A 25105-nucleotide genomic window follows, 5' to 3' on the forward strand; every position below is an offset into this window, starting at 1 on the left:
TATTTGCAACAATAAATCACTGCATTGATGTTTCTGTATTCACATTTACCATTTAAGGAACAACAGCTAAAGAAGATCACAGCAAAGCAGAAACGCCTGCAGGCCCTCCTGGGAGGAGTGGCTGTAAAAGCTGAACTAGAGCATGCTGGTCCGGAGGAGGACGCAGGTGAGGTCCTGGGAACAGTGTCTCTGTGCTCCCAATTGATACTTGATGCCAGTAGTGAGTCCTGGTCTAGGTTTTCTGAAAAAGACATTTCTTTGCCTTAGTGCCAAAACTGATTTAGGAAAATTTTATTCTTTACACCTGCAGAACCAAAGTTAGAGGTGAAAGTGAAATTTTAAGTCAGTCTACTATTGGCTGCTGGTCCACATTTCGTATTATGTTTAATAAATTAGAACTCTTACATTTTTGTATAATTAATTTTATAAAGACAACTAACCTTAATTGAGGTATAATTTGTAAGCCCAACATCATCAGCATTCATAGGATTGATTTCACATATATTTTTGAGGCATATTTGATAGGCTTTCCAAACATCAGTTTTGTTGTTTAAGGAAAGATAGCTTCATTCCAGGTATGCCATGGCCATGATTTTGTTTATATCACTGTCTAAGATAGGCGTCTTTTGGAAAACCTTTTGAGAAAATGCATAAGCTCTGAAATGAAATACCTCTGTAGTCAGTGTGTATGTATGTATGTTTAGAAATTGTTCGTAGCTGTTCATTCATTTATTACTCGAAAATAAAAATTAAGGCTTCTTAACATTTAAGCTCTTCAAGCAAATATTTTCTACTAGCTCCAGAAATTTATTTAATAAGACAAGAGAATTATGAAGAATTAATTGAGGCAACAGAAAAAATATTAGAGATGTGCACTTTTAAAGCCATGCTTTCTGCTGCTGAGGCACCATAGTTCTCACTGGTAACGGGTTTTTGTTCTTGTCTGGCTGCCTAAAACTTGCTGCTGTCTTTCACCTCCTATTGATTCTTTGATAAAACTTTGCCCCGGATTAATAGTTACTTCCCCAAAAGCCTCTTTTCACCCTTAATTGGATTAATAGTTACAAATCCAAAAGCTTCTTTTCACCCTGGCCTGCATTAGCAAATCCCGTGTTTCCCCGGGATTCCTGTCTTTCAACCGGCTTTCCTTTCGGCCCTCAGACCATTCCTATTTAGTTATTTTTGGCCTACTATTCTGGCCTTATCTTAAAAGTTAATTGTTCTCAGGATTTTTTGCTGAGCCTCTTGTTGAACCTCTTCCCAAATAATCTTATCCAATTCTCCCTGGCTTTTGCGGGCACCTAGGTTCTAAATTCTTACGCATTTGTAGGCTTACGGACTTGCCTTTTTTCTGAGCTCTTGGTTCCTATTATATCTCTCCATTGGGACACCAGCCAGCACTTCAGACTTGTGTTCTCTCCTATCGACCTCCCTCCTCTGCCCTTTCTCGGTCGCTTGTGCCCTGTGCTCAGTTTTGAAAGGCAGTGAAACAGCGTGTGCAGGACTCTCTGTGCGGTCCAGCTCTGCATTGCCTGGGCATAGACTTTGACCTCATTCCTGTACCTTTGCAATTGTGTTTTGAACCTATGAGATAGGCATAGGTATGGTAGACTTTCATTTCTCTGCTCATGTGCTTACTGAGGTTTCTTTGCCCTGTTCTCCACACAGTGCTCCATTTCAGAGGTGGTTGTGGGAATTATCTAATAAAGAATCTATTCCTAGAAGTAGGTTTTGCTTCTCATGTGGAGGAGATGAAGTACTCACTTCCTCTTTTTCTGTTAAACATTGTACTGGACAGTGTAGTATTGGAAAAAGAGAAATAAAAAGCATAAGGATTGAAATGAAGAAATAAAACTATGTGCCATGACTGAGAATCGAATCCATGACCTGGTTCATGGGTCAACACTTAACCACTGAGTCACATTAGCCAGGCATTAATGATTACTGATATACTTTTAATATTAATTAATTGTAGGAGCCTACTGTTTATTGAGTAGCTGAGTATATTCCTTGTCCTCCTGGAGAGCGCTAGTGCCCAATGCATTGTGTCCCTCTTTCAGGAGCGGGGCCATCCTGTCTCGGCAGCATGCTCATGCCTGCTCAGGAGACTGCTTGGGAAGAGCTCATCCGCACTGGCCAGATGACGCCTTTTGGTACCCAGATCCCTCAGAAACAGGAGAAAAAGCCTAGGAAACTAATGCTTAATGAAGCATCAGGCTTTGAGAAGTATTTGGCAGATCAAGCAAAACTGTCTTTTGAAAGGAAGAAGCAAGTTTGTAATAAAAGAGCATCTAAGAAAACTCCAGCCTCGGTTACTTCTGAGCTGAGCCCAACACTCAGTGAAAACAAACCAAACAAGAGAAGCAAAGTTCTTTCGAAAACAGACAAGCGCTTGAAAAAGCACATCAAGAAACTCCAGAAGCGGGCTCTCCAGTTCCAGGGGAAAGTGGGATTGCCGAAGGGAAAGAAACGCTTGGAGTCTGATGTGAGGCCAAAGGCAGAGGGAGATTCTGAGGGTGAAGAGTCCGAGTACTTACCCAGCGAGGAGGAGGAGGAGGAGGAGGAGGAGGAGGAGGAGCGGGCGGCGGCAGAGGTGGACCTGTCTGCAGAAGGCACCGACTCTGAGCTGGGGCCTGTGCTCAAGCGGCGGAAATGTAAGAAGAAAACAGCAGCGCAGGAGATGGACGGGCAGAGTTCTGGGGAAGAAGCTGAAGCTGCCAAAGGAGGAGGTCGGAAAGGAGTGAGATGCCGAGACGATGGAGATGAAGATTATTACAAACAGCGATTAAGGTCAGTCTGGGAGGTTATTATAAACGGGTTGTACTGCTTGCATTATCTTAGGGGGCAGGTTTATTAATAGATAAGAGTTCTAGACCCAGCTTAATATATTAGATCCTTGTTATCCACAGGTTGGACTTCCTGCAGGCTTAGTGTACCCAAACCATCAGAGCCCAAGTCCTCGATGGAACCGACCCAAATGCTTCTACTTCTGGGTCTTCACTGAGATTTGGGGCAAGTCCAAGAAGAAAATCCTAGGTCTGTCTGTGGTCGGCCACATGTGGCTCTTTGGCCCCTTGAGGGTGGCTCTTCCACAAAATACCATGGCCTGGGAGAGTCATCTTGAAGAAGTGGCGTTAGAAGAAGTTTAAGTTTAAAAAATTTGCCTCTCAAAAAAAATTTCAATCGTCGTACTGTTGCTATTTGGCTCTGTTGACTAATGAGTTTGCCGACCACTGTCCTAGGTGAAGGGTTTGGGGGGATGAAATGTGGGCTCCTGCGGCATGAGATGTGTGCCTTTACACCCAAAGTGGTCGCCCTGTGCCAAGGTTCAGAAGGAAAAGTTGACTAATGTTGAGCATGCTGGATAGTTTGTTTTTTCTTTTGAAGCAGGAAAGTAATTTTGAAGGACTTTACTTCAAATAAGAGCTGAAATTTAAGCTTTAACATGTGAAAGAATAAGCTTGGCTGCTGCTGCTTTTTTTTTTTTTTTTTAAGATCTTTATTGTTGAAGCTTGGTTTCTTAAATCCTCCCTATCTTGAAAAAGTAGATATCTACAGAATTATAAACCACTGTCATGCCAGAAATGTACTTTATATACACAGCATACTTGTCCTATTCACTGTCCTTTTTTTATGCTAAAGACTGACTCTGGCTTTTATTTCCATGACTTCGTTAGTATATGATGCAAGTGAGATACAAGATAAAAGGGAAGGTGAGCGTGTTCCTTGTAATGTCAGCATTGCGTGTTGCCACACCTTTCAGTGAGCCAAGAACAGTGCATAGTCCCAGTTTCTCCACTGTCTCCCTGAGCACAGTGCTGCTGGCCTCCTGTCTCACCAGTCTCACTGCAGCTCACTGAGAGCGCTGAGTGACTCACAGCACGGAGGGCTCCCTTCACCAGATTTCTTTTAGGTTTATGCACGCACTCCGCCTCCCCCCAGCAGTCAGTAAGTCTAAAGCCCTGTTTTGTAAGCCTTTTCAAAGAAATCTGCAGTTTCTAGGGAGAGTTGTCCCTGGAAGGCTAGTTTTCCAGTAGCTCATTTCCCTGCACCTGCGGCAACACCAAGCACCATGAAGAGGAGAATGGGGGCATGCTCTTTTGGATAATCTTTACTAAGAACTGGCAGGAGCGTGAGGCAGTGACGATGTGTGAGGTTATGTACCCTAAGGTGCAAAGGCTTCGCCGTTCAGGTGGAGGGAAAGGTGGCTATTCGATGCCCGGATGAAGTGTAGGCCCCATGGGGGGGGGGAGTTTTCCAGTGAGAGTCATGTCCCATATAGGTACAGTGCACTCCTCCATGACCTCCCGTCCTGTCCTGGTAGCTCTCCTGCCTCCCTCCTGTGGAGTCAGGTAGCCCTATTTTCTTTTCTTGGATAAAAGAGTAAACAAATTCCTTGAGCTGCCATATTTGTGGAGCTGCCACATTTGTGGGGCTAAGGTATTGATGTGGTCTCTGGGAAGTATCTTTCAAGAAATGGAGTGGATCTGATAGGTTCTCAAAGATAATGATTTTGGTGATGGAAACCAGGGGCATTTAGTGGATACATTTCAGGTCTGGTTAAGATAAATCAAGGAATAAGGAAGGTCTAGTCAAGTTAGACCCACAGTGGAATGACTCTCTGGAGATGTTGTAACTTTGGCTGTTAATAGTCAGTCCTTTGGGCCAGTAGATTAACTCATCACTTCCTTCTCATCCTATAGTAGGGGTGTCAAACTCAATCAGAGAAGGGGCCAAAATCTAAAATCCAGCCTAAATCGCGGGCCGAATGGTTTACTGAACAGTCATAAACTGTCATTGTGATGGAAATGCAGCGGAGTGCAGTGATGACAGCGCGGTGCGGGCCACATTGCAAGGCGCGGGCCAAATCCGTCCCGCCAGGCCTTGCAATGTGGCCCGCACCGCGCTGTCATCACTGCACTCCGCTGCGTTTCCATCACAATGACAGTTTATGACTGTTCAGTAAACCATTCGGCCCGCGATTTAGGCTGGATTTTAGATTTTGGCCCCTTCTCTGATTGAGTTCGACACCCCTATGCTAGAGGATCGTAGTCCTAGGCTCATCCCTTAGTGTGGACTGTCTGTGGGCAGGGACAGTGAACACGTGTGAGCACTGGTGGAGGACAGGCTTCCTATCGCTGGTACCTGGTTTAGGGAGCCAGGAGGAGGGCTGGGAATGCAAATTGGGAATTGGGTGCCTCTCACATTTATTAAATTGGTGAACAAGGTTGGGGTGGAGTTTTAGAGGTGTAAGATTTCTAGTTGTTTTTGATACAAGGGAAGAAAATCTTTTTGGCTTTGATTGTATTTTCTATTCTTCTCTTAGGCGAGACATAATTTCTGTGTGTAGGAAAGTGGGGGTAACAATCCGTGTAGGTTTCAGTGGCTAGTTGGCCCCAGTCCTGAGAGCAGATACATATCCAGCAAGGCCAGGCAGATTTAAGTTAGGCACTAAGGAAGGAGTGTTATCCCCTAGGTGTAGAGCAAGGAGAAGGATAATTATTTGGACTTATCTGGATTGGCAACATGTTTAAAGAAGAGTTTGAAATCTCCAATTGGCTTGCATGAGTATCCTGGATGCTGAATTGGTGTCTAGTCTTCTACCATGTAAGGTTTGACTCTGGTGTGATGCACCCAGCTTGCAATCTCAGGTATCGTGGTCTTGTTCAAACCAGCTGACCTGGCTCCATGACACACACACACTGGATCCCCCCCCACCCCCCGTCCCACATTTTTTGAACTTTGTATTATGGCCCTGTTAACACATTGTGCACCAGTAGTTTTATTGCTAGCTTTACCCAGTGGCTAGATAAGTTTCTATTGAATGAGTACAAAACATGTTTTACAAAATGTCATACTTTAAAAAGATATTAGCTTTTAAGAACATGTAATAAATAACTTCAAAATGCAATGGGCATTTATTTTTAAGGCATGCCTTTAACATTTATGTAAAACACTGTGTAATATGAAAACATGAGAATGCTGGTGATCCGCCCTCAATGTGTTAATTATAAAGCTCTTTTAAATTCATGACAGTGGGTGACTCTTAGACGTCTCATATCCTTTATGCTTTCAGTTTATGCCATAAGTCTTTTATTAGCTCAAGACCAATTCTAACTAGGTTATCTTTTTTTTTAGCTGATGCTTAGTGGGAATTTCCTACCAAGCCTTCTCTACAGTTTAACCTTTCCTGGGACTGGATAATAGTACTATGATCCTACTTTATGACTTAACCCAGGACCTCAAGTCAGTCTTTGAAGTTTTAATAATTTCTTAAGAGGTAGAACTGGGATTGGGAGCCAGGACAGGACCTCAAGTCAGTCTTTGAAGTTTTAATAATTTCTTAAGAGGTAGAACTGGGATTGGGAGCCAGGACAGGGTTGTGTAAATATGTTTCCTTCCATTTGTGGAATGATGTGGAATGTGTAATATCTAGATGTGACCACAAGGTGGTGCCAAGAATCGGCATATAGCTGCCTTTATCTTCCTGATTGAAACCAAACCAAAAAAACCAGTTGGATGGGGATTTGGGGAGATTGCTAGGGAGTCTAGACCTGACAGGTACAGTGTGGATAGAATTTTTTAAATCCTCACTCAAGGATATGTTTTACTGATTTTAGAGAGAAAGAGGGAGAAAGAAAGAGACAGAGAAATAGAGTGACACATCGATGTGAAAGAAGCATTAATTGCCTGCCTTTCATATGCACCCCAACTGGAAATAGAACTGAAATTCAGGCATGTGCCCAACTGGAAATCAAACCTGCAACCCTTCGGTGCATAGGAAGATGCTCCAGCTAACTGAGCCACACTGGCCATGCAGATAGAATTCGCCTTATGACCCTGGTGTCACCTGAAGCCATAGCCGGGATGCCTGTTGATGTGACTGGTTTTTAACTCATTTTTTACCTTAAAGATTTTTTTCTTCTGACTTATTTTTTACTTTATTTTACATGAATAACTTTGAGCTTAAAAGGATTGATGACTCCATTCATTATGTAACTCTTAAAGAATATCTTCCCTCGCTCTGTAAGGCTTAATACTTTGGGAAGACTGTTTCTTTGTCCTCCCCTTTGAGCCCAAAAGTGCGCTGACTCTTGTTCAGAGGGTTTGGCTGTGTACACACATAATTCTAGGAGGGGAAGACTCAGCATTTTCAGTTGCTAATAGGTGTCAAGCTAAGTAGGATAAACATTGAAAAATGTCTTTTGGATTTGGAAATTTGGAGGCCTCCATGGCTTGAGCAGGGATGGGAGGAGATTATACAAGAACAATAATAGCTAACGTTATTGAATGTTGACTACTTTGCAGTGCTTCGTGTAATGTGGGTTTGTTGGTTTAAACCTCACAGTCCCTTAGGAGACGGGAACCTGAGCTCAAAAAACTGAAGGAATTTGGGGCCTGACGTTGGTGTGGTCAGGTGGAAGCAGCCTGTCAGCTCGGTCGGGTGCAGAGGACTCAGGAGAGCCTGGCCTTCGCAACTAGCTCCTCCGTTGCTCCATGGAGGCCTGCTGCATGCTTTCCACTGCTCCCCGAAATGCTGCTGGAGGCCGCGCCCCCAGACCCACTCTCCCCGGTGCTCTGTCTCCATTTTATTGTTTGGGTATTTCATATAGTTTGCATTTCTTTTCTTTTTAAATATATTTTATTGATTTTGTACAGAGAGGAAGAGAGAGGGATAGAGAGTTAGAAACATCAATGAGAGTCATCGATCAGCTGCCTCTTGCACACCCCCTACTGGGGATGTGCCCGCAACCAAGGTACATACCCTTGACCGGAATCGAACCCGGGACCTTTCAGTCCCCAAGCCGACGCTCTATCCATTGAACCAAACCGATTTTGGCATAGTTTGCATTTCTGTAGTGCACTGGAGATGTCTAGAGATGTCTCCCTTTGTGCTGGGATTGTCCATCATTTGGATCCTGGTTTGCCCTGGGTGAGGATTCAGCACCTTTAGGTGGCACTTACATAGCTTGACTTAAAAACACACACACACAAGGCACAAACCAGTATGGTGACTACAGTTAAGTTAGTAATACTGTATTGCATATTTGAAAGTTGCTAAGAGAGTAAATTTTAAGTATTCTCATCCCAAGAAAATAATTTATAATTATGTGTGGTAGCAGATGCTTATTAGACTTTCTGTAGGGATCACTTTGCAATATACGCAAGTATCAAATCTTATGTTGTATACCTGAAACTAATATAGTGTTATATGTCAATTATATCCCAATTAAAAAAAAATAACCAATATCACTTGACTCCTAAAAATCTGAATTTGGTAAAAGCTTAATATGGACTTGATCTAGAAACCTAAATATAATCAGTTTCTGGGACTTAATTTCTTTCTCAAGAAATAAAACTATGTCCTTTTTGATTTTCTTCTAAGGGTCTGTATTTTTTTAAAATTTATTTTATTCTTTGTTGTTTAAAGTATTACATATGTCTTCTTTTTCCCCGTTGACCTCTCCTGGGCCACCCCCCCTCCCCACCCCGGCACATTCAGGGGACAGGGGTTGTAAGAGATCAACCAAAAAGTCGGTGGTGTTTTTTTATTTTTTATTTTTAGTATATATTTTTATTGATTTTTTACAGAGAGGAAGAGAGAGGGATAGAGAGTTAGAAACATCGATGACAGAGAATCATCGATCAGCTGCCTCTTGCACGCCCCCTACTGGGGATGTGCCCGCAATCAAGGTACATGCCCTTGACCGGAATCAAACCTGGGACCTTTCTGCAGGCCAACGCTCTTTCCACAGAGACACACAGGTTTCGGCGGTGTTGTTGTTGTTGTTTTTTTAAAAATTTTTTAATTCACTTTAGAGGGGAAGGGAGAGGGAGAGTGATATAGAAACATCAATGGTGATAGAGAATCATTGATGGGCTGCCTCTTGCACACCCCCACTGGGGATTGAGCCCACAACCTGGGTATGTGCCCTTGACTGTACTCAGACCCGGGACCCTTCAGTCTGCTCAAAACCAGCTAGGGCCAAAAAGTCTGTGTTTTGAAGAGAAGCAAAAATTACTGCCTTAAAGAATTTTCTTAGGGTGCATCTTGCCTTCTTTTAAATGATAAAGCTAAGACACAAATGAAGACTAATTTAGCTTTGTGCTCTGCACACACCTCTCATTCTCAGCTCCAGTGCATAATTGTCTGCATCAGTCTTAATTTACTCTGTGCGATCTGGACTCCTAACTGAGGCTATTTCATCTGCTTAGATGTGCCAATTAAGTCCACCCAGAAAGACCATAAAAAGGCAGATAAGAAAAGTAAAACACCGAGTATCTCAATTTAGCAAATTAGAGTAATCTGTAAGGAATTCTGAGCTGTCTGAAATAGAGAATCCAGTGCGCTGCAGAAATGCAAACGATATTAAATACCCAGCTTGGTGCCTTGAATATACTTTTAAAAGTCAAATTGTACTTATTGTGCTTCTGTTGTAGAATTTATTTCATGGATATTGCAGTCAGTGGAGAATGGTCCTCAGATTGGAATTTCACCCTGTATTAAGAGTGATTTAACTATATCATTGTGACTTCCTCATAGTCCATGTAGATCCAAACTGCTCTGGCCTTGGTGGCCTTGCAATGTAAAAATGAAGACAGAGCAGTAAGGTAAAATTTGTGATTTTGTTTCAGAGAGAGCATTTTGTTAATATATGATCTCAAGTTTATGAATAATTTGACAGTTCCTATTAATAGGTATGTTTTCCATTTTTTGTGGATTGTGTAGGCAGTTGAGTATATTGGATTGTCTAATATTAAATGTGTCTTATGCATCTGATCAACCCAGATTATCTATAGTCAAAGAACTAAACTGATTTTATTGCTCCTTGGACAGATGGCAAATGCCGAGTGAAAAGTGAGTTTGGACTCATTGTGCACAGTATTGAGGTTGGGAAGAAATCACATTATTGCACGAAAATGAAAACCATCTTTTTCCTCCTTAAACTTTAGCAATGGCATTTTTTGAGACAAATTTGAATTGAGGTTTAGTAGAATTTGATTTGCTCTTGTATAGTTGTTTGCATTGTATAGCAATTAACGAAATTATTATCTACTCTTTGCTTGGTACTAGGAGAAAATAGGTAGTTTTGGGGATTTTGAAAAATATATTTTAAGAGGCAAGGTTATGTAAAAATAAGGAGTGCAGACCCTGGAGCCCAATGATCTGGGTTTGAATCTTCACATTGCTGATCTTGGGCAGGCTATGATGGTGTGTATGTATGTAAGTATGTATAATTTCTGTATTTTTAAAAATTAATCCTCACCCAATTGATTTTTAGAGAAAGTGGAAGAAAGAGGGAAAGCCAGAGAGAAATATCTATGTGAGAGGAGCCTGCAACCGAGGTCCATGTCCTTGAATGGAATCAAACTGGGGGCCCTTCAGTCTGACACTCTGTCCACTGAGCTAAGTCGGCTAGGGTTGTATGTATAATTTCAAAACACAGCTTGACCAGAGCTAGCTGACATTATTTAAAGAAGTGATATTTGGCAAAGAGGTTAGAAATCACAGGCCATGAAATCAGAATGCCAAAGTCTCATCTGGTAGCTTTGAGATTTTGTGGATATCCTCATCCATAAAGTGTGAATCACAGCAGCACCTTCTTCAAGGGCATTATGAGAATTACAAACAATAATATGTCCAAGATACTTGGCAAATGTCAGGCCAAGTAAATATTAGCTGTTTTTGTTATTTGCATGCCCACTAGGTGAAACATTACTACAAAGATCCCATCAAGCTGGTAAGGGGTCCATGAGAATCCTAAATATTGATATATTCGAAAAGGTGGCTTCTCTCTAAAGTAAAAGGCAGTTTCACAATTGGGTTTAATACGCTTAGCCAAATCATTAGCTGTTACAAACTTAGTTTTGTTGATTTTAGGCTTTTCTTACCTTTCATACATTTTTTAATTGATATGATTAACACTCAGTGATAAAGTATCACTTAGTGACAAATATAAGTACATTTTCAGTAGTTTGGGGAAAAATAAAAAAATGACATTTCCTCTGAACACACTAGGGGGCACTAGACATCTGCCCAGGGACTATTTTTCAAACTTCATTGGTTCTAAGTGTGGGTATGTCAAGATAACACTGGTTCCTCACAGATTTCTTTGTTCTAAGGTTAGTGTTCCGGGTCCTTCTGTTGTGCCATGTAAGGCTGGGTTTACACACTCTTGCTGTCCTGGTTGTGCAGGATGTTCTGTCCAGGGTGGATACAGTGATCTTGATCTTGGCTGGCAGTAGGGATAGGCTAGCAGGATGGCCTCCTGCCTGTCCAAGATTGCTATATGTGTTTTATTGTTTTTTCACCTTTAACCTGCAGCTAACTAAAATTTCTCAGCTTTACCTTTTTGTGTGTGTAATCTGCCAATAATTATAAAAGCATCTGACATGTATGTTGTGTAAAAAAACAACCACATGCAGTTTTAATCCAAAAGCTATAATACATATGTAATCTCATTTAGTTTTATAAAAACCTAATATTGTTCACTTTGTAGTCAAGGAGACAAATGCAGTAATTGTTAAATGATGTTTTTAAGGTTCAGACCTCTCCTTACCTATTGCAGATCTATAGTGCAGCTCTCTGCCTATATCCTTTTCTCACTGGATGTCTTAAGTCTTTTTTTTAACTGGGTTTTCCTCTGGTGGCTGCCATTGGGGAAGGGAGGCTGTAGGAGTTAGAACCACCCCCCAGGTGAATAACACACTCACTCATTTTATTTGCTTGCAGCTGTGATTATTAAATGTCTGGATTACAGAAAAAGATGAAGGTGGGAACAGAAAAGCATTTTCTTTCTGCTAATGTAAATATACGCTAGGGCTAGTTAACATCTTTCTTCCTCTATCAGAAGACAAAGTCTTACATAAAAAGTTTAATCTCTTGCCCACGGTTCCACCTGGCCCCAGGGAAGCTTGGGCTTTACCTTGGGGCTTCGGATTCTTCCCATGAGCCCCTGTGCAGAACCTAGCTGCAAAGTGAATCCCCCGGGAGACCCCAAAGACAGAACTCAGGACTTGAAGATGACTTACAACATTTTTATGTTCAATATAACATTTTTGGGTATAAAATTCTAAGTTAGAATTTCTCTGACCTTGCAGTTGCTGTTTGCCTGGCTGATTCTTCATAGTGGACCTTGGCCCTGTTATCCAGTTGCTACAGCCAGTAGTAGTTCCGTAGGTCACGTGTGTGGGAGTGGGAAATGCAGGGGAGGGAGGCTGTAAATGAGATGGAACTGGAAGTTTCTTGAACCCATTTCTGAGTGACCCACTTAGATCATTTTCCAACCCTGATGTTTTCCTTATTCCCAGCCCAATTCTGAACTTCATTCATTCATTCAGCATTTATTGAGTGTCTGTGGTGAGGTGGGCATTTATACTAGTCTGGGGATATAAAAATGACTAAGACAATCTCTATTCTCAAGTGGCTCCCAGCCTGAAGGGGAGACAGATACGGATTTCAAAAGATACTAGCAGAGACAGCGGGTACGCCTGAGGGACCGAGCGGTTGAGGAAGCACCTGGAGGACATGATGGCTGACTGGCTGACTAGCGTTGGGCAGAGGTGTAAAGGGTCCACAGATGCGGGATGTGCTGGAGCAGGGGAGGTTGGGGACAGTGCAGGAATGCAGAGGCACAGATAGGAGGCCACAAGGGATGACATTCTGCCACCTCTCTGTGTGTTTCCGTTGTGTGTATGGAATACTCTTGCCATGCTGGAAATTTCTCTTTTGGAAGTAAATTAACTTTAAGTGGTGGCAACCAGCTCTCCAGTGTATTGTTAGGGCTTCATTGACAAGGTACCCAGTAAGTTACAACTGGAGGAAGTATTGTTTCTGGTACAGTTCAACTGGTGCCCGCATTGCTAGCAGTATGGCTCTGGGTCCGTGCTGCTACTGATAGATGGTTATTGTGGTGTCAGCCCCAGGCCTCATGGCCCGGGCCCGGTTCTCATTCCTGCATGAGTGCGGGGGAACCAGGGAGTGTTTTCTCTGCTTGCATCTGCTTGGAATTGAAGTTTATGTTTATTGCTAGGTTCTCTTCTAAGTGGCTGCCAGTGGAGTCAACAGCGGGCTGACTGTGGTCGTTGTGTGAGGAGCTAGAAACACTGCCAGAAACACCAGGCCCACTTTGTTTTATGCGGCTGCAGCTGTGACTATTACATGTGTGAGTTTTTTAAAATGAGAATAGAAAACAGGAAAAAGTTATTTCTTTTCAAAAAATGTAAATATGGACTACTTCATAATAGAATTTAGACATTTTGGAGCCATGTTTAATCTAATGTTTAAGATTTCAGATTACTTGGGCCCGGATCTTATTTTTCTGCCATCAACTAATTTTAAGTAATTCTGTGTTATCGAAAAGTCATTTGTTATATAAAAGATGGACCTGCTTCACAACAGTTCACTACAATAGTCTGTTACAGAATTTTTAAAGTGAGGTATTCCAGCAGGTACCCTCTGATGGCCACTGTCTTTATTCATGCTGATCATGTTACTTGTAATAATCTACTTAGCATCTGTTTGATAAACCAGTTTAGTTTAGTTCAGATGGACTTGTTCAGGAGTTCTGTCAAATTTGGTGGTGCTTTGCAGTATCGTGTGCAATTGTATTAGACTACATATTCCTTTGTTCCCCTCGGTGGGCATAGTAATGGCTCCTGCCTCAGGTGGTGGAGGGTTTCACACATATAGGTAGCATCACATCTAATGTAGGTTAATTCACTTAGCATTAATTTTATTTTAGGCTTATGCTAATAAGTGCTTTCCATGTGACACCTCGTTTAATTCTCACCCAGAGCCAGGGAAATGGACGCTGTTGTTCTCCCATCTCACAGTGAGGAAACTTAGGTGCTAAACAGATTAATGTGCTTGCTTTGGCTTAGGGAGCTAATAAACAGCAGTCAGGATGTGGTTCTGGACCACTGAGACCAGGACTCTATGTTTGGGCCTGTGCTTACTGCATGTCTAACCCAGTGTTCACAGCACAGAATCCCCTCGACATCTGCTGGCCAGACAGAACCTCCGCCTTCAGGCTGTGAGAGCGAGAAAGAGCACGAGACCCTTGAGGGCAGTGAGGATGGACAGCACCTGTTTCTCTCAGGATTCAGATGACGCTGGCTCTCCTCCTCCTCCACAGCGTGCCTGCTGCTTCTTGTCAGCCCGCGCTTGGCGCTGCCCTGCGTGGCCCTAGTGGCATGGGCAGGTCTGTTTTGGCTATAAGCCACCTAGGAATTGTTGCTTTGTGGAACAGAGAATCTCTTAGCTTGAGCCACATGGGCATGTGGTTTTTTAGCTGGTATTTTATGTCTCTCATAATGTGTACGTATATGATTCTTCTGGGTGATTTGTCTTCACAATGATACAAATATTTATAGGTAATAATGATTTTTCTCCACCACCTTCAGACATCCTTTAGCCAAGCTGAATAAATGTTTGTTTCTTGTCATCTTTCTTTATAAAGCGGATGATGCTGGGATGCATTCATTTCTATAGTGGCTTCTGTGGTTTCTGAGGTGCTGTGTTCAATGCTGACACGATGCCTGCATTTAAGAGGGAGGCTGAGAGGGAGGAGGAAGCTGATACCCTGTTGGTACAGAGTGATGTGGTGGGAAATTTAACAGTCACAAAGATGTATGGGCTGAGTCTAAGGAAATGTTGGTCATCTGTCAGTGAATTTCTTGTATATAAAGTATTTAAGCCAGATTTAAAAAGCCAGTAACTTCTGGTGTTTTTCTTTTTTTTCTTATAAGATTGTCTGTGAGTATTTGCAAATGAAGTGCTTTTTAAGTACTGTGATAGTTTTTGTGATTTTTTCACAAATTTTATGTTATCCACAAATTTTCTACGTATGGTATCCTTGGTTTTGAGCTCTGATAGTAAGAATTTGGATACTGAGGAATATCTCATTTGAATTTGCTTGCTTGCTAAATTTCAGGTAGTGAGTAGCAAGAATACATACATGTATGTCAAGAAAAGGTATGAATATTTAAGTTCCACTAGTAAAGGATATCTATATGGAAGGGTTTTCCAGCCTTGGCACTATTGGCCTTTGAGACCAGATAACATTTTGTTGTAGAGGACTGTCCTGTATGTTGTAGGATGCTTAGAATCCCTGGCCTCAGCCAGCTCTATGCTAGTAGTTGTAGAAACCAAATATGTCTCCAAGCATTGCCAAATCCCCCTGTGACAAGGGGGCAATGGAGCACGGTCAGTTGAGAACCACTGCTGTATGCCATTGCATGTAACTAAGTTTATAATGAAGAATAGCAGAGACTGTTACATAGCCAACTGCATCACTCTTCATTTAATCAGTTGCCTGGAAATTAAGGAAGAAAAATACAAATAAAAGAGAGGAAGAGATTGTCTTTAGAAGTTAAGCACAAAAAGGTGATTAATTTTTTACATAAAAAGACTGTTACATACTAAATCTTATATAACAGCTGTTTCCTTAGACTTGTCCATATACTGCCTCTTCTATTTGCTATTCTTTGGAAATTACCAGCAATGCTGATTTAGTACCCTGAGAAGCAGTTTCAGGTCACCAGCCAGTCTTCCTTAGTGGTTTCAGTTAAACTTCAGCTAACTCTTCCTTTTGCTACTTTGAAGAGTTGAAATTTTCATCAAGTCAAGAATTTATCAAAGGAGGTTTTTAAGCAGTTCCCTGGATGGATCACCTGTTGCTCTGTTTGGCCTCCATGCTGGCTTGGTAATTGATACCGGAGAATCCACCATGTGCAATATCATTCTAACCTTTTCTCCTTTACCTTCCCTTAGATGTGCAATGTTTTTCTTGCATGAGAGGCAGATAAATGCCTTCTTACTTACGTTGCTGTGAGCTTTTTATTTGGAAGGCATTTATCAGTATCAGTGCTTTATTTTCACCATTTTATGAAATTTAAAATGTCACTTGCAAGCCTACTAAAAAGTCATCCTTTTTATAAATGGAAAAAAGTAAAATGTGAGGCTATTGACTTTTTTTTAAAACTTGTGACACCAGTGTCCATTGTAGTTATATGAATACAGAATTAGGCTGGCTAAATGGCTTCAACTTCCCAACAACCTTGGCATGTTGCTGAGACTTTTAGATCTTACACATTTTGTTCTTTTGTGTGTATACTAGAGTCCTGGTGCATGAAATTGGTGCATGGTGGGGGTTGTCCCTCAGCTCATCCTGTGCCCTCTCACTGTCCGGGACCCCTTGGACATCTCTCTCACAATCTGGGATCCCTCACTCCTTAATGCTAGGCTTGCTGCTCCTTAGCAACTGACTGCTCAGCTCACTGCTGCTGACTGCTCAGCTCACTGCTCCTTAGCACTGCCGTGGGGGCAGGAGAAGCTCCCATCACCACTGCTGCACTCGCCCGGCATGAGCCCTGCTTCTGGCAGAGCAACACTCCCCCTGTTGTCATTGCACATCATACCAACCGGTTGTTCTGGTCATTCCCCTGTAATGGTCACTTAGGCTTTTATTATATATACTAGTGGCCCAGTGCACGAAATTTGGAGGGTTCCCTCAGTTCAGCCTGCACCCTCTCTAATCAGGGACCCCACAGGGATTGGGCTTAAACGGCAGTAAAACATCCCTCTCACAATCTGGGACTGCTGGTTCCTAACTGCTCGCCTGCCTGCCTGATTACCCCTAACTGCCTCTGCCTGCCTGATCACCCCCAACAGCCCTCCTCTGCCAGCCTGATCTTGCCTCCAACTGCCCTCCCTTGCAGGCCTGATCTCGCCCCCAATTACCTTAAAACCCCTCCTCATTCCCAGCTTAGGTTCTGCCTTCGTAGTTCACCCAGATTAGGTTCTAATTGGTCAGTTTTTATGCCAGTCAGCGTCAAAAGCTCCGCCTCCTAGCAGCCATTGGCTCCTCACAGTTCACCCAGATTTGGTTCTGATTGGTCAGTTTTTATGCTAGTCAGCGTCTCTAAGCCTATCTCTGTGCCTGATTAGAGAGGTAGGGCTGATTAGCAGCCCCTGAGGAGGCCCGGAGAGAAAGAGAGGCAAGGGCTGATAAGACCTTGCCTCTCTTTCCAGGCCTCTCTCCGGCCCTGCTCCCCAGCCCCCACCGCAGTCAGTGCGGGGTGGCTACTACAATCCAGCACTGACTGCAGGACTAACTTCCGGTGTTCTTTTGAGCTTTCGGTTGTTATGGTTACTGCCTTTTTATATATATATAGATAGATGGTATTATCCTTCTGAAATATAAATATTTTATTTTATATTTGAAAAGCATTATGTACTAAATTTGAAACTTAGCTTTTATTTGGTGAACACACTTTTTTCTCATTGGTATAATTCTCAGTACTTTTATATTATTGATGCCCTCCCATTAAGTAATCAATGTGTGAACCCAATTATAGTGAGATTGACCAAAAATTTGCCTTATATTCAAGATATTGTGCTGTTTTGCGGTATTGCTAGCATATTTTTAGCACAGAAATAGTAATTAGAAATAAAATATTTTTTGTTATACTGCTGTTTTGGAGATACTTAGCCACACTGAAATTTTCACTGAATCTTTTGTAAAATTAAGTTCATATATCTTAGGAACTAGCAGAGAAGTTTTCCCTCAGGATGTATTCCAAATGAGGAACAGGTAGTTTTGATAATGAATTGGGACCTTAAAAATATTTGTATAGTGCAGCTACAGTAATTCAAATAAGAATTGAATTGAGAAGGATGGAAAAGAGAATTAGTTGTTTTTCTTCTTTGAATATTGGTGTTTTGGGTAAAAAAAGATCAGTCTAACTTGCCTGTTTTTTCCTGTGCATTATCTAGAATGATCTATTTTAATCTGTCTTATAATCAAAATAATGGAAATATGATTTTTCTTTTCATGTAGGAGATGGAATAAGCTGAGACTGCAGGACAAAGAGAAGTGTCTGAAGCTTGAGGATGATTCTGAGGAAAGTGATGCTGAGTTTGATGAAGGTTTTAAAGTGCCAGGTTTCCTGTTCAAAAAGCTTTTCAAGTATGTGCCATGTGTTTTTTCTTTTTATTCTGTCATCAAGCCATTGTGTGCAGATTAATATTTTAGGAATTACATAGCAGTTACCTGTAGGCCCTTAGGTACTTGCAGCAATTTATTGCAAATAGATGCTGTCAAATGAAATTTTAGCCACATGCTGTTCATTAAAATTAGATGATAATAAATTGACTACAGTGCGCATTGGGTATGTTTGTAAACTGATGAATCTATATGGACCTGTCTTGCAGACTAAAAGCAGCACATTTAAAACCCATCTACCCTGAGTTCTTTTATTGTTCTTAGTAGTTTTTAGGAACCAAACCTCTAATTTCTTAAATCAGGTTAAGAAGAGTTTTATATTAAATCAATATTGGGAAGGTTTTTTACTTCTGTATAGAATAAAAAAACTGTTTAGATTATTTTCTGAGTGCCCTGTATTGTACCTAAGGGTATAATACTTTTGAACCGACCAAATGCGCATCTAAATATTTTATGTAGATGTCCTAATGTCAGAAAAGAAGATGTAGACAAACACCTTCAGGATTGAGTTGCTCTTTGAAACTGACTATGCTTCATATGTGAAGTGGCCTCCGTGTTAGAACCGGATGCCGCATGGAGGCGCATGCGGAAAGCCTACCCGGCGCTGGCCGTCTCCGTGATGAATGAATACTGAGGCACACTTTCAGTCTCATCACTCTGGGGACTTGCTTAACAAGGTACTCCAGGAAGGCTTCTTAGATACATAGAGGAAGTTAAACCATTAAATAGCTTCTTTCTGTCTCTCATCATCAGTTGGTAGTTGGGTGCGGGATGCAAACTTATTTGAAATGGTTATGTTTAATCTTAATAGATTTACCTGTCAGCCATGCTTTAAACTTCTGCAAGATGTCTATTTAAAAATAGCATGCTTTTTATATTTCATCTCAAAGAGTTTTTATAGTTTTAATTTTTCTTGGAGTGTGGGGGAGAAAACAAGTACAGGAAGAATTATTTATCTCACTAAACATTTAGAAAAGCCGAATCCTAAAGATGTGCTGAAGTGTCTTGGTTGGGTTGCCATAACTAGACAGAAAAACTGCAAAGAAATTAAAATCTGAATCTAGTAAATTTCATAGATTTTATAGCTTGGAGAGGTGGCAACTTTGTTTATTGCTTCCCCAAAATGAAAATTAACTATGGAAAGGTAAATAAAGATGCTTATTGGCAACTCTTTTCATCTTCTCTGAAGCGATTAATTACTATGTAATGGGCCAAATGACAGATTAAGGTAATTTATCAAAGAAGATACTTCTATACATATAGTCATTTGGCAAATATCCTCAAGGCTCAAGTTGAATCTGCATTTTTAAAAAATAAATGTGAAGTTTTCTAGCAAAAAAATTTCACAGTAAATAACCAAACTTCACTTACTAAGAATGTATATGATTTATTGTATTGACTGTTATGACTATTAACTTTATTGTAGTTAATGTTAGCACATTTGTTGTTTCTTTTGTTTGTTTGTTTGTTTTTAAATATATTTTATTAATTTTTTACAGAGAGGAAGGGAGAGAGATAGAGAGCTAGAAACGTCAATGAGAGAGAAACATCGACCAGCTGCCTCCTGCACGCCCCCTACTGGGGATGTGTCTGCAACCAATGTATATGCCCCTTAATGGAATCGAACCTGGGACCTTTCAGTCTTCAGACCGACGCTCTACCACTGAGCCAAACCGGTTTCTGCACATTTGTTTGTTTTTTTAATTTATCTTAATTGCACATCTCTGGAAGTGTTTTGTTTTTGTTTTTTATCTCTTAAAAACAGGGTTTTTATATACTTCACAAATATTATAAAACTTCTGTTCCTTTTCTTCTGCTATATGAAAAAGTAATATGATTGATAACCTCCATTTTTATTTTATGATTATATTTTAGGTAAGGCAATTTAATTTTAAACTATAGATATGTATTTTTCCTGTATTTACTGCACTCTGTGGAATTAGATTAATAGAGAATTGTACACAAGGGAGTCAGAAGGTACAGTTACCCATTTAAGTGGTATTTTCTGTAAGATCATGTTTAACTTTAAAAATTCTGTTTTGAAAGTTTGCCCAGCAAATGCATTCATCTGTATAATTTAGCAATCGAATGGCAAGCTTCACCCTTTTGACCTTACTTTTAGCTACACTAGTTAATGCAATCTTGGATTAGTGTGACAATGCCAAAATATACCAATTATGTGCAATAATTTTGTGAAGTTTTAGTCTCATGGGAGAAGCAGAGTATAATAATTTCTTTACTATGGTACAGTAATTGGTAAAAATCTTTAACTTTCCCTAATGACTTCCAATCGATGCCTAAAACTGTGGATAGCACCAAACTTTTCTTTTCACTTCTCTTTGGCATACATAGTCTGAATTGCCAGCACCATTCTCGTGGTTGGGCCATTTTTAAGTAAAATAAGGGTTACTTGAGCACAAGCACTGTAATATCTCAACAGTGGATGTGATAACTAAGAGCTATTAAGTGACTAGCAGGCAGGGAGCATGTGCAGTGGGGGCAATGCTGGACAAAGGGGTGACTTACGGCCCAGCGGGACAAAGAGGGAAGACTTGAGATTTCAGCATGCTACTCAGAATGGTGTGCAAACTTAAAACTTACGTTTATTTCTGGGATTTTTCTTTAGTATTTTTTGACTGTGATTTACTGTAAGTAATTGAAACTGTTAGAAAGTGAAACCACAAACAAAGGGTTAATTCTGTATTTGAGTTTTTGAATACATCCTTTTCCAAAGCTGGGATCAGTGTATTATAGCCAGTTCACAGCCAGCTTTTATTCTGGATCTGGATTTCTCTTTAGCACAATGATGTTTTGGGCCGAATAACTGTTGTAGAGACTGTTCCTTTGTGTTGTAGGATGTTGACCAGCATCTCATGCTTTCATCACTAGAGAACAAGGACAGTTGCCTCTAGGTAGTGCCAGCTGGCCCCTACAAAGCAGAGTAACCCCTCCTTGAGAACTGCTGGTCAGGATTATCTCCAAAGTGATAGGAATCAGAGGTTCTGGATTTCAGTTCTGCCTTGCTCATTTTTTTCTAACAGTGTGACCTTTGGCAAGTTACTTAACCTCTGTGTGCCTTCCTTTCCTGACTGTAAAACGGGCAGGCAGTTTCCCTGCAGGGGGTTTGAGGCTCTCTCCAGCCACCTGGCCTGCTGCCTCCCTGGGTAGTTGCCATATTCTCTGATTGCATACCACTTGCTAGTAGAACTTGTCCTTCTTCCCAAATTAAATGATCTTTTATTCATAGTGCACTTTTTAATATGTTTTGATTTTTAATCCTTTTTTCCCAGGGTGCATATTCAAATTGTATATTATGATTAGCAAACCTAGTAAGCAGCAAAATTCTCATTCTAAGCTTTCCTAATGTGATAGATAATAATGGCAACAGCTGAAGTCAAACTTTTGGAATAGACTTGCAAAATACTGGGGAAAGTTAATTATGACATGAAAGAAGACTAGTAAGTAAAGCTAGTTCAATAAGGACTGTAGTTAATGAGATTTTAGGTAGACATACCATGTACCAAATACATTTGGGCAGTAAAATAAAATTATTTTAAGGTGGGAAGCTCCTTATTCTTGATATTTTCCTGAAAAAAAAAAATCCTTTGGATTTCATTGTCTTTAACTTAGGTTTTGCTTTGTTTTAGATTTTTTTTTTTAATTTGCCATGTAATCTTTATACTGTTCCATGATGTTAACTCTTAAAAGTTCTTTTTGCATTCTCCCTTTTTTAAACTTTATTTTTAGATTATAGATTAAATAAATATACCATTGAGAAAGGAAAATACCAACATTTTTCTTTCTTTTTTTGTTTTTTTTTGTTTAGAGGGGACTGTGCTATTATTACCTTTGACCTGTACTCTTTATTTAAAATTTCAAGAGCTCCGATGTTTTTGTATCTATGAAAAAGTCCCTGAATCAAGTTCTGCTTTAAAATATTAAAAAGGTTTTTTGTATTGTTGATTTTTTTTTAAATTAGCAGTGTCAAATAAGTTATTTATTTATTTAAATATATCTTTATTGATTTCAGAGAGGAAAGGAGAGGGAGAGGGAGAGGGAGAGGGAGAGAGGGAGAGAAACGGAGAGAAATGATGAGAGAGAATCATTGATTGGCTGCCTCCTGCATGGGACCAAGCCTGCAACCCAGGGCATGTCCCCTTGGCCAGAATCGAACCCAGGACCCCTCAGTCCACAGGCTGACGTTCTATATACTGAGCCAAACCGGCCAGGGCTATTGTTGATTTAAAAAAAAATTTTTTTTTGCATATGCTAATAATATGACAGAATCATTTGTTATGTATTAATTTTGTGAGGAACCCTATCATTCAGTCTTGTTTATCATCTTAAAATTTAATTTAAATTTTCTTATAAAAGGAAAATATGGACCTAGTCAATTTTGCTCAATAGATAGAGCGTCTACCCATCGACTGAAGGGTATCAGGTTCGATTCTGGTCAAGGGCATGTACCTTGGTGACAGGCTCCATCCCGACCAATCAGTGTGCCTCTCTCACATCGATGTTTCTCTCTCTCTCTGTCTCTCCCCCTCCCTTCCACTCTCTCTAAAAATCATTAAACAAAATATCTTCAGGTGAGGATTAATAACAACAAAAGAAATATGATTACCAGTGACTTTTCAATAATATATGCTGTAAATTGGTAATCTGTGGCCTGCTTTTTGATGCTGTTCATGCTTGTTGTTAATAGAAAATTATTGAAAATTTAAAAACTAAAAATATTTGAGATTTCTCCCTCCAGGAAGATACTGAAAAAGATAATGAGCTTATGTTATTCTACCAAGCTATTTTTAATGTTGTAAAGGAAAGAAAATAGTCCCCAATTACACCATCTATCAGTTTAATTAGAAATGTGTTAATGTTCAGTAAAGGAAAATTTGTGATTTTAGGCCTAGATAATAAAAAATGTATGACCTTATAAATATAATACTTATGTAAAACACACATCCGGCATGTTTCTCTAACTGGTACTAGAACTTAGTGAAATGATTAATTCATGAGTACTTTGTGTTATGATCTGTATTATCCACCATTTGCCATTTTCTTTTTCTTGTTGGTGTTTGTTGTTGTAGGTACCAGCAGACAGGTGTTAGGTGGCTGTGGGAATTGCACTGCCAGCAGGCAGGAGGAATTCTGGGAGACGAAATGGGATTGGGCAAGACCATCCAGATAATTGCCTTCTTGGCAGGTCTGAGCTACAGCAAGATCAGAACTCGTGGTTCAAATTACAGGCAAGTGCTCCTCTGCAGACTGTCAGTCTGTGGAGCTCAATTAATATTTTATCAGATGTATTGCTGTGGAGGAGGGTCTTGTGAATTATTGATGACATTTCAATTACAATATTCCTTTAATTCTTTTAGTGGGGGAGATCAAAGGAAAATTTTTACGAGACAATGGAGCTGTAGGGCAGGAGAAATTAAACATGTAACACTTTTAATGAATTCTAGGCATTGAAGCTTCATTTTGCAGATGAGCCCCACTAGATATTTTGGGTCAATACAGTTGTCTAAGGTTAGCTGCTACAAATGGATTGTTTACAAACTCAATTATGTTAATATCAATAGTTTACACAATATGGAATTTTAAATTAGACATGATACTTTTAGTTCCATTTATTAAATTTTATATTAAAATATTTGTTTTGGCAGGAGACCAGGTAAGCATTACAGTAAGTACAAAAGTCTATTCATGGGGAAAGTTGGGCTTTGGAAAAGTCATTCTCACGAATTTCTTTTACAGTCAGTATGCATGAGAGCATTTATAGACAGCGATTTCTTAAAATGATATTACTTGTCTGCTCACTATGCTTTCTACCCCCTCTTCTAAGTTTTTATAGAAATGCTAAGGCCACAGCCTAAGTGACTATGTGAAATGCTAAAATGATAGAAAACTGTGTTTAGATTTTAATCTTTATTTTCTTTAGGAATTTAAATAAACCATTAAAGCTTTAGTACTCGGAAAGAATAAGAATTTTAAAGTGTTAGTTTGATATGTCAGGACTGAGATACTTTATTTTAAAATCAGTTTGGTGCCTGTTTCCATATTTAAGCTGTAAATTCACTTTGTATAGTTTAGTATTAGGAAAAATAATGCTAAGTAAATTATGTGGGTTATTCTTGAAGCCAGTTAATCTGAGAGCTTATTATTTTTTAAAATCTTTATTATTGCAAGTATTACTTATGCCCTCTCTTCCCCTCCATTAACCCCTTCTAGCCCACCTCCCTGCCTCCCCTACCCCCCAGGCCTTCCCCACCCTATTATCTGTGTCCACGGATATTCATACAAGCTCTTTGGTTGATCACTTCCCATCCTCACTCACCTTCCCTCTGAGATTCATCAGTCTTTTCTAAGCTTCTGTGTCTCTGGAACTATTTTGTCCCTCAGTTTATTTTATTCATTAGATTCTACATAAGTGAGATCATGTGATACTTGTCTTTCTCAGACTGGCTTATTTCACTTTGCATAATACTGAGAGCTTCTTAGATTTCAATAGGCTTATCTAAGGAGTAAAAGCAAGCTATTTTCCTGATGGTTATGTGGTGGAAACTTCAGGCACTCTCTAGATATGACTTGGAGACACCTTTAAAATCGTATCAGTGTGTCTGAAGTCACAACTGCAGAGGGTCCCTGTGCTGTGCCCTCCTCCATTCCTCGCAGTGTACAGCAGAGAGCCAAATACAAGCCATAGGCTACTGAGGGAAGAACTCGTTACCTTCAGAGTTTAGTGCTTTGTTTTTATCTCTTACTGTCTTATTAATTTAGAAATATTTATGTAAATGTGGGAAAGGGAAAATCTCTTGGCGATTTTAAAATACTAAATATTTTGTTGTTATTACAAGGAAGAAGAGGTTTTTCTTCAAATATTGGAATTCTGTACATTTTGCCTAGAAAGAAGTGAAGACATTCCAGCCAGGGAGAAGTCAGAGTTGAATTTAATGTTTTCTTTTCTAGGACTGCCATTAGTTTAGATTTGTGAAAAAGCCTTCTCTGTTCTAAATGGCTCTTAGGGGGGCTTGGCTCTGTAACTCCACTTGGGCTTTGTTGTTGTGGTTGTTTGATAACTAGGTATTTTCTAGGACTGT

At 40.2% G+C, this 25105-nt stretch overlaps 1 protein-coding gene across 7 annotated transcripts in view; it reads left to right on the plus strand.

Moving 5' to 3' along the window:
- ERCC6 (ERCC excision repair 6, chromatin remodeling factor) overlaps positions 1 to 25105 on the plus strand; it is a 75121-nt gene that overhangs the window by 8098 nt on the left and 41918 nt on the right. For 6 of the 7 annotated variants that reach the window (XM_045570683.1, XM_045570684.1, XM_036461206.2 and 3 more), the window contains 4 exons: positions 58 to 166; positions 2061 to 2790; positions 17844 to 17972; positions 23096 to 23254. In XM_045570683.1, the coding sequence (XP_045426639.1) occupies positions 58 to 166; positions 2061 to 2790; positions 17844 to 17972; positions 23096 to 23254 (1127 nt within the window). The remainder of the gene's footprint in view (positions 1 to 57; positions 167 to 2060; positions 2791 to 17843; positions 17973 to 23095; positions 23255 to 25105) is intronic. The other variant, XM_036461210.2, reaches the window with a different exon arrangement.

The sequence above is a fragment of the Pipistrellus kuhlii genome, unplaced genomic scaffold, assembly GCF_014108245.1.
Source record: "Pipistrellus kuhlii isolate mPipKuh1 unplaced genomic scaffold, mPipKuh1.p scaffold_m20_p_35, whole genome shotgun sequence".
NCBI classification, from domain to species: domain Eukaryota; kingdom Metazoa; phylum Chordata; class Mammalia; order Chiroptera; family Vespertilionidae; genus Pipistrellus; species Pipistrellus kuhlii.